The 14,912-nt window shown below is 39.0% G+C and overlaps 1 protein-coding gene across 1 annotated transcript; it reads left to right on the forward strand.

Annotated features, from left to right (window-relative positions):
• The first annotated feature begins 2,846 nt into the window (after nt 1-2,846).
• On the forward strand, nt 2,847-7,711 carry ptges3a (prostaglandin E synthase 3a (cytosolic)). The gene is made up of 8 exons (XM_058409842.1): nt 2,847-3,090; nt 4,996-5,109; nt 5,213-5,282; nt 5,377-5,475; nt 5,585-5,674; nt 5,757-5,813; nt 6,386-6,413; nt 6,537-7,711. Coding segments are annotated over exons 1-8 (480 nt in total). The 5' UTR covers nt 2,847-3,088; the 3' UTR covers nt 6,557-7,711.
• Nucleotides 7,712-14,912: the final 7,201 nt, after the last annotated feature.

A 14,912-nucleotide genomic window follows, 5' to 3' on the forward strand; every position in this document is an offset into this window, starting at 1 on the left:
GCACGGCGCCATTTTGAATGGCAGCTTTTCAATAAGTGTGTCGGATTAGTTTAAAGGTTTTTGGGATGCTCGAGTGTTTACTAAATTCAGAATAAAAGAAAGCAGCTTCAGTCTGTAAAATTTTTAAATATATATATATATATATATATATATATATATATATATATATATAACACATTTCCCTTTTGAGTCTGGTTTATCCCAACAAAGCTTCTTCCTTTTCTTTCCTTTTGGCCATGTCTTGCTCATTTTGGATCAGTTTATACATTTAATATTCATATCCTTAATTTATAGATTTCATTAAAGCTGCTAACTCAATTGAACATGTTTAATTTATAGTGAAGGCTTTCCTTGTTTTGAATATGACCGGCAGTCTGGGGCTCGGCTAGCACTGAATTTATAACGGCTAAAGTGCATCACTTCAAAATATATAAAATTTTTTCCAATTTATTTGTATAGCGCTTTTAACAAAGAGCATTGTCTCAAAGCGGCTTTACATAAGAAACAACAAACAGTCCTAGATGTTATCCCAAGTGAGCAAGCCTGAGGCGACTGTGGCAAGGAAAAACTCCCTTAGATGGTAAGAAACCTTGAGAGGAACCAGACTCAACTCAAAAGGGAACCCATCCTCATTTGGGAGCCACCAGAGAGTGTGATATGAACAATGTCCTTTGTGCATTTATGTATAGTCAATTGTGTGATGCAGATAGAGCGTGTGCATAAATTAATAAGGAGGTTGTTGTCGTCCACATAGGGTTGGCAGCGCATATATATATATATATATATATATATATATATATATATATATATATATAATTCAGATTTATTTTTAAAATACTGACTCATCTGGATGCCTTCTGATTACATTGGACACATTTATCACGTCAGGATAAGCAACATGATCATACAATGATAATGATACACCATGACTCACTCGAGTCTTGTCAAGTGTCAATACTTTTACAGTACTCACTGTAAGAAGTACATTGTTCAAAGACAAATAAAACACATTGGGACCACCTTGAAGTTGTGTCATTTTCTACAACAGAACATCTTTGGGTATTTTTATTATTATTCTTATACCACCATGATTTGCCAACAGTGCTGTAGTTTTTTTTTTTTTATCCTTTTAGAGTTGTGTTGTGTTATCACTTACGTTATAGCAGGTATAAACAGACGTTTACTCAGTACTCACACACAGAGGGCTTGTCATTCATTTCATTTCATTGTCTGTAATGCTTATCTGATCTATCCTCGGGTCACGGGGCGCCTATCTCAGGCGTCATCAGGCTACAAAGCAGGATACACCCTGGACAAAGTGCCAACCCATTGCAGAGCACACATACTCATTCACTCACACAATCACACTACGGGCAATTTGGAGACTCCAATCAGCCTAGAAGCATGTCTTTGGACTGTGGGAGGAAACCAGAGCACCTGGAGGAAACCCACCAAGCATGGGGAAAACATGCAAACTCAACACACACAGTGAGCGGGAGCGAGACTCGAACCCAGGAGGAGTGAGGCGAACGTGCTAACCGTGCCGCCCAGAGCTTGTCATGTTACAGAGAAACTGGTACATGCAAAGCCTTCCTTTCTAAAGACTATCCCACGACGGAAAACTCACTTACTCTTACTTAGTTAAAGTGCTGACACTAGAGAATCCTCTTAACTCCTGTTTATGGTGTTAAATTGAATCAAAATGTCTGCGCACACTGTGAAGTATGTTAAGTGCCCCTGATCTACTTTAAAATTAGTTTATAGCAGTATTGGCCTTAGAGTAAATAATATACAGGATCAGTATCACTGTTAAACACTTTCTAAGAAGGTGATCATCAATTTCAGAGTTATCACTAATATAATGATGTTATTTGGCTAGCTTGTTGCTATCTCTTGTCCACAATGACTGCCGTTATTACTGTGGTGCAATTTGTAGTTCATAATCTTGCGTGACTGTTTAAAGTTCACCACAGTAAAGTGTTGTAGCTGTAAAAGTGCAGTAAAAGTAGCTTTTTGTGAGCTTGTCATGCCCGAGTCTCGCTCCCGCTCACTGTGTGTGTGGAGTTTGCATGTTCTCCCTGTGCTTGGTGGGTTTCCTCCGGTTTCCTCCCACAGTCCAAAGACATGCTTCTAGGCTGATTGGAGTCTCTATGTGAATGAGTGTGTGTGTGTGTGTGCCCTGCGATGGGTTGGCACTCCATCCAGGGTGTATCCTGCCTTGATGCACGATGACACCTGAGATAGACACAGGCTCCCCGTGACCCAAAGATAGATCGGATAAGCGGTTCAGACAATGAAATGACATGAACACCTACTAGCATGTTTTTGGAGGTAGGAGGAAACCACTAAACCCAGTGGAAACCCACATGGACAATATAGCAAGCTCAGGATGAAACTGAGCTCTGAGTTATAGCAAGGCCATGCTAACCAATTAACATATTACAAAAAATGTTGTTTTTGTTTGTTTAAATACAGTGTAATGTCCGAAGACAGGGAAATAAAAACGTTATATATTTTTACCATAGTATTGTTTTAATCGGTATAAGTGTGTGGTATCGTGACAACCCTATAGCTCCAAGCTGGAGAGAAATCAGCTTTGAAGCTTAAATGCCAAATTAATCTGATGGGGCATGCTTCAAACTGATCTCTCTCTCACACACACACACAAGTCTTCCGCCATCGCTGAAGAGAAGCGGCGGTGTTACTACAGCGACGCAGCAAAGCTCCGTGCCCGCGCCTGCTTCCTGCACGCGCGGTGGAAGAAGCCAGAAAGGGCGAGCTGCGTCATTGTGCGCGCGCGCGCTCGCTCGCTCGCGCATGCTTCCTGCACGCGCCGTGGAAGACGCCAGAAAGTGCGAGCTGCGTCACAACGCGCGCGCACCGAGCACGGCAGAGAGACACGCGAGGAGTCAGCAGGAGCTTTTGCACTAGCGTCCGATTAGTGTTGCTAGCTGTTTCTTTTTTTTGTGTGTGTTGTGTGTGTGTGTTTTTGCGAGTGTATCGAGCAAGCAGCAGATCCGTCCCCGAGGCTGTCCCTTGTAAAGAGAAAAAAAAAAAGTTCACAATTTTGGTGAAAGCTGATCCCGATATGTAAGTAATCGCATAGCGAACGAGATGTGCTAACTTATTAGCTAGGTGGCTAGCAAATATGTAGCCAGCTAACAGAGAATTTAAGCCGAGCTGTTTAAAACAGCACAACACAGCAGCAATTATTTATATAAAACACCACGACTCCTTGAAGAAAGAATTTGTATTTAAAGCAGCATTGTAAGGCCGGGAGAGAGAGAGAGAGAGAGAGAGAGAGAGAGCTAAGCAATGCTAGCTTGCTTACCGAAGCTAATTCAGAAGGCTAAATATGCTAGAATTTGATGTGGCCTCTGTTTAGCCCCTGAGCTGGTTAGCTAGAAAGCTAACTGTACTAACCCATGTGGCATTTACTAGTTTCCTAATAATAGCATTGCATACTGTATTGGTGGTCTCTTGGCCGCATGGGGAAATATTTTAGCATGTTTGCTAACGCCCACTATACGTTACTGGGTTAGCATTCCCAGCTTTTGCTTTTCCCGCTTTTTTAAAAGAAAAAGCTTTCTGAATGGCTTCCCAAATCTGTTTCATGTGTCTATAATTTCTAAAGCTTCCCTCAGACTCCTGGCGATCGGGTGGGTTTTATTCATTCTTTCCCCATACATTAGCTCTATTGTTAGCTAGCCAGTTTTTGTTGTAAAAGCGTGATGTTGCAGCATCGGAGCTGCGCTAGATGACGCTAGCTCATCTCAAAGCGGCTTAATGTGGGATCGGTTTATTTAAACAAGCGACCTTGAGGTTACGTGCCGCGTCAGAAGTGACGTTTTCAACGTAGGAGAATGATGATACGGACACTCCCGTTAATAGGACTTTATTTATTTATTTATTTATGTTATATATTTCGTAGCAGCACATGTCGGTGTTTGGTTGCTAGCTACCGGTAGACAGGTGCCTAAATGTGGCTAGGGTTGCCAAGGTAACGCCCGCTGTCCTCTGGCCATCAGGGTCACGCGACATCCTGTGTACAAGCTGTCAGCGAGGGCTGCTGTATATCTGGTGTTAACAGGATGAAACTCGCACCAGGGCTGGGTGAAGGCTTCGGGTTATTCTAGGTCACAGGTTCCTAGGAGTACACCATGTCCTGCACCTTTCATTGTTTTCCCTGCTCTCATGGGCGTAATTGTAATAATCAGCTCATTACCAGCCCTTGTTCACTCAGAGTGTGTTAGATCACGGGAAGCATCAAGATGTCCAGGACAGGGATTACTCCATGATCTGTCTGTCATTCCACAGAACCCAGTAAACGATATAATTAACACCATGACTGATATGTGAGGCTCAGTGCTAGCTGAATCCGTATCGAAATGAATTTGACATTTTACAAAAACACAGATGCACTAAAATGAACTTGAGGTTGATTGACCCACCCCAGGTGTGGCCACGGTGCAGCTCATACTTGGATTGATCTGAATCGGAGCAAAATTTCTGCTTTTGGTTCATTTGTTTGGTTTGATATGATGCGTAATTTAACTAACTGAAAAACGGCTGAGGCTAATATAGTACTTATAAAGTACCGGCAAAGCTTGTTTTTCTTTTTTCATTGGGAAATAGATACCACTGTTGCTCAACCTTTGGGAGCGCGGAGTTGGCGCTGAATAAATGATTATGTAATCTAAATAAATTCTGGAAAAAAACAAAAATTCTGAATCGCATCCTTGGATATCCATGACATAGACGTGGCATTTGTAACAGTTTCTGTAAAAGCATCAGCAGGGTTTCATTCAGACCGACATATGTGATGAAATACATCATGGAAAATCTTGATTGTTGCATTCTTAGTTCATATTTAGATAGACGATTCTGCATGCGCAGTGTAGTCCCAATGTACACTTTCATGCCTGTTTTATTACCTTTTGAACGTTCCGTTTAATTTCTATGTCGTTTATCAATACAAATTTCTTTATTCAACAGGCAGCCATCAACCGCTAAGTGGTACGACAGACGGGACTCTGTCTTTATTGAATTCTGCGTAGAAGACAGCAAAGACGTTGACGTGAAATATGACAAATCAACACTTAAATTCAGGTATGTTGCCAAAAAGCCCAACATGTCACATGTAAATAAATTGGACTGCTTGCTCCTACAGATGTCATTTCTTATGTTTTTGTTGGTCATGTTTTCTGTCCAGTTGTGTAGGTGGAGTTGATGGCATCAAATATCATAATGAAGTAGAACTATTTGAGGCCGTTGACCCAAATGTAAGTATGTTAGAAGTTGACCAGCCATGAAAAGTACCAGCATGGTTCTGCTGTCTGGTCACAAGAAGCAAGTTCTTTCTTTTTATTATTTCAGGAGTCAAAACACAAACGTACAGACAGGTCGGTGTACTGCTGTCTACGAAAAGCAGAATCTGGCAAGTCATGGCCGAGGTTAACAAAAGACAAAGCAAAGGTAGGATTTTTATTATTTTTTTTCTTTATTGCTTGTGTGAATCAACGTGAAAGTGTTTTTGTGGTCGAGAATTTTTTTAAATGATTTTTTAAATTTTTTTTAAATATAGTTTAATTGGCTCAGTGTTGACTTCAATAACTGGAAAGACTGGGAAGATGACTCAGATGAAGAGCTGTCCAGCTATGATCGATTCTCAGAGGTTAGTGTCATTTCTGTAAGTGCTGCGAAATGTATTAGCAAAACGAACGTCGATTTAATGTGTTTACTGTTCGTTTTTACAGATGATGAACAACATGGGAGGGGAGGATGATCTGCCTGACATGGATGGTGCAGATGATGTAAGATCACTTTCATGTAACCTGAAAGAATGCTAGTAATATTAACATAGCTTCACTACATTGAAAAATCATATCCAATGATTTAGGACATTCTGGACCAAGCTTATGCTTATATCGTTCTTGAATTTTTTGAAATCTATTCTTTGGGTAGATTAAGAGGATGGTAATAAAGACAGCTCTTTTCATAGCACTTGTTATCACTAATTTATCACGGAAAAGAAAATAAATATGGATATATAAAGCATGCATTTGCAGTCTAACTCGAGAAGTGCTGGGAAAAACGACTTTTATTCATTTTGGCGGTCCTGCTTTTGATGAGTAATGAAGTAGGCATTGCCTTCACGGTTCTTATTAAAGTTTAATCACCTCATGGTATTGATTTCTTTATTTGACAGAATGAATAAACAGTGGCAATGTAAAAAATAAAGTAGTAATAACGTTATAAAAAAGAAACTAATAGTCAAGAATGAATAAATGAACATTGTATAAATTTTCCACTAATTGCTGTATGTCCTGCCTCTGTTTTTATTCTTGCAAGCATCTTTGATAAACATGACTGTTTTAAATTGCAGGAAGAATCTGCAGATAGCGATGATGAAAGTAAGCATTTTTCTCTCTCTACAAATGGCATAAAAACGTGTGTACACACTGTGTGGATATTTTGTGTGTTCTGGTCTGTGTAAGGTGATATAATTAACCATAATGTCCCTAAATTATTTACAGAGATGCCAGATCTTGAGTGAAGCTGCAAAGGAAATGCTGTGGCAGAAAACAAGGATCATTGCTTAGCTGTTATTTGGCGAAAAATTAAACAAGGTAGTTTTGGGGGGTGAACATTTAATTAAAAACACAGATCAACAAACACACAACAAAATGCCTAATTTGAAGCTGTTTTCCAGGCTCTGAGTGTCCCACCAGAGCATACCATTGTGTTAATGGCCGTCTTCGAGTCATCAACACTGCGTTCTTTACCTTTTTATTCTGCATGGACAATTAAAAGTTCTCCATGATGTTTCGTGAATTCAAGTTATCGTCCGTTTACTCAGCAGTGGCCGTGGGAGAGGATGGTGCAGAGTTTGTTCACCTCCCCCCTCCCCAGTGTCAGTGAGGATCCATTATATAGCATATGCACATTGTAATTCCCAGTGATTAGAAAATGACTCCCCCCAATTTACATTAGACCCCATTACCCAATTCCTGGTTCACAGTAAACCTTATTTCAGTTTTTATGTTAATTCGTCTGTTTGTGAGTGTGTTTGGGAGTGAAGCAAGCATTTTTCACAGATATGTACAAATACTAGCCAAACGATTTACTGGGTTGATCTACATCTACATTCAGAGTTGAAGTTGCCTGTTCTGTTTCACTGGGAAACACGTTTTTTTGTTTTGTTTTTTTTTTGGCACTCTAGGAAAAATTTCTTTTTCCATGAAATAGATTGATGTGTAACTCAGATTTGTTCAAAGTACATAGTCCTGTCTGTACACATGGCTTTCCCCCAAATGATTTCAAGTTAGTAATCCTTTGTCACACTTGAACGTGTAGCAAGCATTTGAGCACTGATATCTTCCATTTATGTGAAGTGATATATAATGTAAGCTTCACCGCTGTACAGAACAAAAGGGTAACTTATCAATAGCTGACCAAATTGTGATTGCACTCCTAATCAATGCAAGTGTGACTAAAAATGTCGAGGAACTTAAGTTTGTTAAACGCAGTGGGGTTTTGTCTACATATTTCTAATAAACTCTGTCTAAACAATTTTCACATGTGTTGAGTTAACCCATGTAAGTCAGTCTCTTGTTCACTTTTATTGGCATTTTTGATCCAGTGCAGCTTAAAGGTGAGGATAAATCTCACTATCTGGCAGCTGTCAATTAAAGGAAAGATCTACCCTCAATGACTTGCATATTAATCTTTATTAATCTTTATCAGTCTTACAATAGCAATGGGGTAATGTTAGCCTGGGTGTTTAAGAGATGAGTTGAAATACACCTTTATTACCTTTACCCAAAAGGGCAAATTCTGGTTTCTATAAATAGTTATTTTCCTGCTGTGTTAAGTTAATGTATGACTGAACACACACCATCTGACACCCTTTTTCTAGCTTAATAAAAGAGGCTTTCTTGCTTATATGATGAACGTTGTTGATGGTCATCTTCGGGAGCTCATGCAGGTATGGGCTGTAAAATAGCCTTCATTACGATTAAAGTGGACAAGCCCGTAGCAGATTAGCGTACGGGTTATAATGCAGAAGTGTTTCACTTATCAAAGAAGTGAAAGTAGGAATTGCACAATGTTCTTCTGTGCATTCAAGCTACATATGATTCTCTTTTGTTTGCAACTAGCTAACTGATGTCTTTAAAAAGTGATGTATGATGTTTTCTTCAAAACAACTTTTGAACTTGCTGAACTCAGAGTTGAGGGAACAGTACCATGTTGAGGGGGAGTTTTCTTTAGTTTTTCCTTGAAATAGATCGTATTTTTTGCAGCAGCGTTGCTTTAATCTGTCCATCTGTCACCATCTCCTCTGTGCCATCATGCTAGACATTTCACAGATTTTTGGATTTCTCTTAAATATGACTTTGGGTGTCGATGGAAATTGGTGAGTGAGAAAAGAAATGACCCTGTGATGTCAGATGGTAGGCAACTGCTATCTTTTCACATTTAATAAGAAACATTTCTGCTAAGAAGAAAGAAAATACCCTCCAGTTTGTGTGCCCTGTGCTTTGTAAATGGAGGGGAAAAACAAATGTGGTTAACCAAAAGCAGTTTGAGTGGGAACAACATTGTTCAAAAACCTAAAAGTGGCTCTGAAACATGGCGCACACTTTGTCAGCATGTGATTATACAGGACTACAATTAGCTGAAGATCCTTGTTTTAAACCATGTCCTAACATTAATAGAAAGGCTTCATATGTGGAGTTAACCACTATGCCTAAAATGGAACACCTTGTCATAAACTCCAGCATGCAAGGTCTTTCTAGCTTTTACAGAGTGTGAATTAATCATTGAGCTGACTCGGGTCTTTAGATACCCGATACGTTTCCACATGGCTGGAATAAAAATATTTTCTATTCACATACGCAGATGTATGTCCCAACAGTCTGTTTTGCAATACGAGTGCTGCGTAACCCTCTGAAACCAGGCACTGATACAAATTGTTTAACTTTTCTAGCTATAATTGGTCCAGAAAACAATCAGCAGACTTGGATTACAGGATCTAAAGCAGGGTTACTCAAACCCTTTTTTTGTGGCCAGGGGTTAATTTAACTGTAAAATCAACTCCATGTTAAATTCCTCTTCATTTAATGAAATTTTCAGAGTTCCAAGTTGTCCTAGTTTTTAGATTTTTAGTTATTCAGGCTTGCAGATGAATGTAAATAATTACAATAATGATGAGCTGCCGATGTTTGTATTCTATACATTTCGCTGTGTATATAAGTCATGGCATTGAAATGTGATGTTATATAATGTAGAAGCAGTCTCATGGAGGTATAGCAGGAACTGTGAGCTCCAGTGTTTTCATTTAGACCCAAGTACACACAGGGGAGAAGGAGAAAAGGAGTGATTGCTGTGCAATAGGCACATTGATTGCAAAATAATGCATCATGCTCCGGTTCCGGTATGTGTGTGTGTGTGTGTGTGTGTGCGCATGAGCATCCAAAAGGCCTTGGTGATTATGATGAGTGAAATATAATGGTAAGGTACATTTTAGCTTATTATTAGATGTTTTTATGCATTGTAGAATCATGGTAATTGAAGGAGTGATTCAGCAAAAATATATTTATTAAATATTTATGATTTCATAGGTTGACCTTCAGTGAGGACATCTGTTTGGTATCTAATGTTTACATTTTTAGTTTTGTGCTGGAGTTAGGAACCTGTTAAGGCTAACAAATAGTAATGGAATTTTGTGTAAAATATTTTCCTATAAATAAATGCATTAGGCATGTAACCAAATATAAATACTGGATTTGTAATAAACAGATAAAAGAAAACAGGCACACACTTATTTTTTTCTTTTTTAATATATTATTATTATTATTATTATTATTATTATTATTATTATTATTATTATTATTATTATTATTATTGGTAGTAGTAGTAGTATTTATTTTATTTTATTTATAATTTATTCCTTTAGAGAAAGCTTGGCATAATAATGTATCTACAGTACCCTTAGTACCCACTGGTCAGGTTTACATCAGGCTAGTTTGTAAAATATTAAAATAAATATTGAATAAAATATTGCAAGCACATATAAATAAAAATAAATACTGTAGGAGCTGGATTATAATAATAATAATTATAATAAGAATAATCAAAACAGTTTAGTGTGCTTCAGGTTTAAATAAAAACTAAAATTACAGATGAAGATATTTGATTGGTTCCACTGCATCAACCACACACATTGAGTGGTGAGTGAGTGTCTCTACATAGATTACACTGTCTCATTTGTTAGATAAGAGACGGCATTTGGGTTAAACTGTAATTGAAAACTTGATTTTCCACTTCAGCTCTTCTCAAGAACAACCAGTACACACATAGTTTCACCAGAAATTCCCACTGCAAAAAAAAAGAAAAGAAAGAAGAATACGTATGCGGTTATATTGCAGAAGAACAGTCACCTTTACTGCATGCTTTAATCACACACAATGCACCAAGTCACCTGAAACTTAGGAGAAGAATAGAGAATTCTCCATCAAGATGTACTAGCTAGAGCTTTTTGGATTTCTTTCACAAATTTTGCAGTGTTTTTAATGATCAAATAATACACAGGAGAAACTGAGGAGATCCAAATATATACAATATTTAATAACATTCAAAGTTTTTGAATGTTTTTTTTGTGATAGATCTGTGGATAAGACAGCAAGAAGGCTTTTTCTAGCCGCAGACAGAACAACCACCAGAGGGAGTCGAATCTTCATTTTCTCACCCAGCAGATGGAGGTGAAGGAGGCATTTCCTGTATGAGCCATCATCCACTGGATAGAACCTTTCTGTGCTGAAGGCAGAAATATGGGCAAGGAAGTTGAACAAAATGTTAACCCATTAAACTCGATTCTTCATCTTATTATTTGGCTTATTATTCAGTAAATAGAGTGGAAATATACTCCACTTAGACCCGGGTGTGGCCGAACCTTACTGTCACTGTGCTCGTGTCGACATCTAGGGCGGAGTCAAGTGTATACCAAAAAGTCATAGATTCTAACCACAACTGAATGTTGCATAAATACACCAATCAGGTATAACACTATGAGCACTGACAGGTGAATGACTATCTCCTCATCATGGCATCTGTTAGTGGGTGGGATATATTAGGCAGCAAGTCAACATTTTGTCCTCAAAGTTGATGTGTTAGAAGCAGGGGAAGTGTAAGGATTTGAGCGAGTTTGACAAAGGGCCGAATTGTGATGGCTAGACCACTGGATCAGAGTGTTTCCAAAACCGCAGCTGTTGTGGGGTGTTCCCGGTCTGCAGTGGTCAGTATCTATCAAAAGTGGTCCAAGGAAGGAACAGTGGTGAACCAGAAGGCTTACTGATGCACGTGGGGATGAAGGCTGGTCCGTGTTGTCTGACCCAACAGACAAGCTACTGTTGCTCAAATTACTGAAGTAGTTAATGCTGGTTCTGATAGAAAAGTTTCGGAATACATCGCAGTCCATCGCAGTCTGGGGCTGCATAGCCGCAGAGCAGTCAGGATGCCCATACTGACCCCTGTGCACCGCCAAAAGCGCCGGCAATGGGCATGTGAGCATCAAACTGGACCAAGGAGCCATGGAAGAAGGTGCCCTGGTCTGATGAATCATGTTTTCTTTTACATCAAGTGAATGGCCGGGTGCGTGTGCGTCACTTATCTGGTGAACTCATGGCACCCAGCATGCATTATGGGAAGAAGGCAAGCCGGCGGAGGCAGTGTCATGCTTTGGGCAATGTTCTGCAGGGAAACCTTGGGTCCTACCATCCATGTAGATGTTACTTTGACATGTACCACATATGTAAGCATGTACAGACCATGTACACCCTTTCATGGAAACGGTATTCCCTGATGGCTGTGGCCTCTTTCAGCTGGATAATGCAACGTGCCACAAAGAAAAACATGGTTCAGGAATGGTTTGATGACCACAACAACGAGTATGAGGTGTTGACTTGGCCTCCAAATTCCCCAGATCTTAATCCAATCGAGCATCTGTGGGATGTGCTGGACAAACAAGAAGGCCCCACCTCGCAATGTACAGGACTGCTGCTAACATCTTGGTGCCAGAAACCACAGCACACCTTCAGGGATCTAGTGGAGTCCATACCTCGACAGGTCAGGGCTGTTTTGGCAGCAAAATGGGGATCAACACAACATTAGGCAGGTGGTCATAATGTTATGTTATTCACTTGTTCCTGCATGTCACCTATTGCCATTGAACAACGATAAAACATTAAAATTTCCTAGCGATGATGATGCAGGATTTTGGGGATTATTACTAGTGCATCACAGTGAGATATAAAGATTTATTGTCATGTTTTAATGAGTCTCTCTAGAGTTATCTTGGCCACCCATTAGCTATGCTTATGCAATCAAATAGCAAAGAAAATCCGGTTTACACAGAGAAGGGTCAGTTAAGGTAATAGTCATATTGTAGGCTGACCTAATAGTAAGCAACCACACAGCTTAAATGTATTTACTGGCCAAATTGCATGTCCCAAATGCAAAGAGAAAACATTTTTGGTAGTAGTTGTAAATTCTAAATAACATTTTTATATTGGTTGACATGTAAACACGGTTGTGTTCTAGCAGCTAGACTTTGATGAGTGTCCTGAGATTTCGCAGTAATATGTGAACCAGATGAAGTGGTCAGCCTGTTCCAGCATCCATTACTCATTGCCTTTGAGGGAATCTGGGCCTGCCAATAAGTTCTGGAAGTTTTAGCACTGACTTGAGTCTAGGAAAACCTTTTTATAAAACTGATCATTGAAGGGTTCTGACAAATAAAGCCTGTTTTTTTTGGCAGTTTTATCCATTCCAAGAGAAGTGTCTCTCTCTAAATATTGAGATTTGGTAGTTAAGATTTCCTAATTGCACAATGGGGTTTGTGGGTTTGATGCTATGCCTGGTGCATGACATGCCAGGTTAGTGTCAGCATTCTTTGGGAGAGTTGATAACGAAGTCCCCATGCAAGCAGATTTTTACTAGCCTGACCCATACTCTGGATGCTCCATGCACAAAAGGGTGGCTTACCAACACATGAGCAATGTAAATCCACAGCACAATAGAAACGCACAAACTGGATGCCTCTGCAAAACCATTACAACTTCATCCTACAAAACACCTGTTTTCATGTACAAGACTTCCAACTCAGTAGTCTCAGGGCAGTGCTGGACAGTAACACTGTACTTTCTTTATACCTGTTTTTCTTTCACCTTGTCTTACTTACTTACATTTATACTTTCTACATCACGTCATTTTCAAACACTACAGTCCTCTATAAATATGTGTCTACAGTCATAAGTAACGTTCACGTGGAACAGACAGCTTCAATTCCAAACAGATGTCCAGTTTAACAGATGTGACAGATGTGTGAGAATGAGACACATTACTGCTGTACTGTGAAACCTAGAAATAAGCATTGAACAATTTTGAATTGGTAGATATATTACCATGCTAGCTAACATTTCAGAGATTAGGAATAAAGCTATTGTTGTGCTGCTAGTCTTAGTTCCTTGGTGAAATGGATGCTTATTTTTCCACCAGTGATTAAAGTTACTATGTGATTTAAGGCACACATCCTTTTCTTTTGTCCACCTTTCCTATTCGTAATTAGATTTACAATGTTAGAAATACTTTGCTAATGTAACTCGAGTGAATAATTTGTAGCTAAAAAATCAAATATCGAAATTCACGTCTTACTAAACTCTCCTCTTTAAAAATAGCACTAGAAAATAAAATAAAAAATAGTTTCTTTCCAAGCTCTAGACATGTGGTATTCATGCAGATGACTAGTACTTCACGCTGTGTAAACCATGCCTTTATTGTCCTGCACATCTGCAACTAGCTAAAAACTCTTTGCATCATAAGTAGTTTTAGTTACCGGATTCGGCTTAATCATCGCTAATGAATGTCAGGCAGAACATTCAAATAAACTTCTTTTTATTTTGTACACCGTGTATAAGGTTCCAGTCACTAACTACACTCACTCTGTCTCTTTTGGCTGGGACTGTGCCCATAGTCATTTGTGTCACTTTATTTGGGTTATTATTATTGAGTTGCGATTTTCTTCTTGGCAGCTATATCCAATCTGACCATTTTCCTCTGAACTTCTTCATCAACAAAGCACTTCCACCCACAGAACTGTTGATCATTCAAAATAAACTTCTCAGGAGAATACCAGGAGATCAGCAGTTTCGGAAATATTCAAACCAGCCCTTCTGCTACTAACGACCAGGCCACAATCAAAGTCACACAATTTTTTGTCTTATTCTGATGTTTGATGTGAACAGTACCTGAAGCTCTTGACCTGCATCTTGAAGATGTTATGCATTCTGCTGCTCATTGGCTAAATGAAAGTGGAGTTGTCTGGGTGTTCCTAATAAAGTGGCTGGTGTGTGTGTTCTACTTGTAAGTCACTATGTGTTACTGATCTGAATGACTTCAATTGTCCAATCCACTCATACTATATGTCCTGCATCCTTTCAACACATTCAGTACAATTTGCCTTTTTTCCCTCCTACAGAATGTATAGATTAATGATACATAATTCCATTATCCAATCCAATTCCTCTCAAAGGAACCTTAGCGTCTTTTCCTTCCCATCTTTACATCTGGCTTTTCATTATGGGTCTAAATCTGTAAAGCTGCTTTATGACAATGTGTATTGTTAAAATCAGTTCCGTAGGTCACTCTGGATGAAGCCGTCTGCCAAATGGCCTTTGTTCGAATAAAACCTTTGTATGAATAAAATACAATGGAATTGAGTTGGATTCTATAGTTAAAGTATATCTCTTCACATATGTTTCCCCTCATTCTGTACATTCTTTTTTCTGGTTTGTGTTTTGAAAACCATAATTCAGAGTGACGGTAATGTGGCATAATGGGTAAAACTGCCACCT

The sequence above is a fragment of the Hemibagrus wyckioides genome, linkage group LG15 (assembly GCF_019097595.1).
Source record: "Hemibagrus wyckioides isolate EC202008001 linkage group LG15, SWU_Hwy_1.0, whole genome shotgun sequence".
NCBI lineage: Eukaryota > Metazoa > Chordata > Actinopteri > Siluriformes > Bagridae > Hemibagrus > Hemibagrus wyckioides.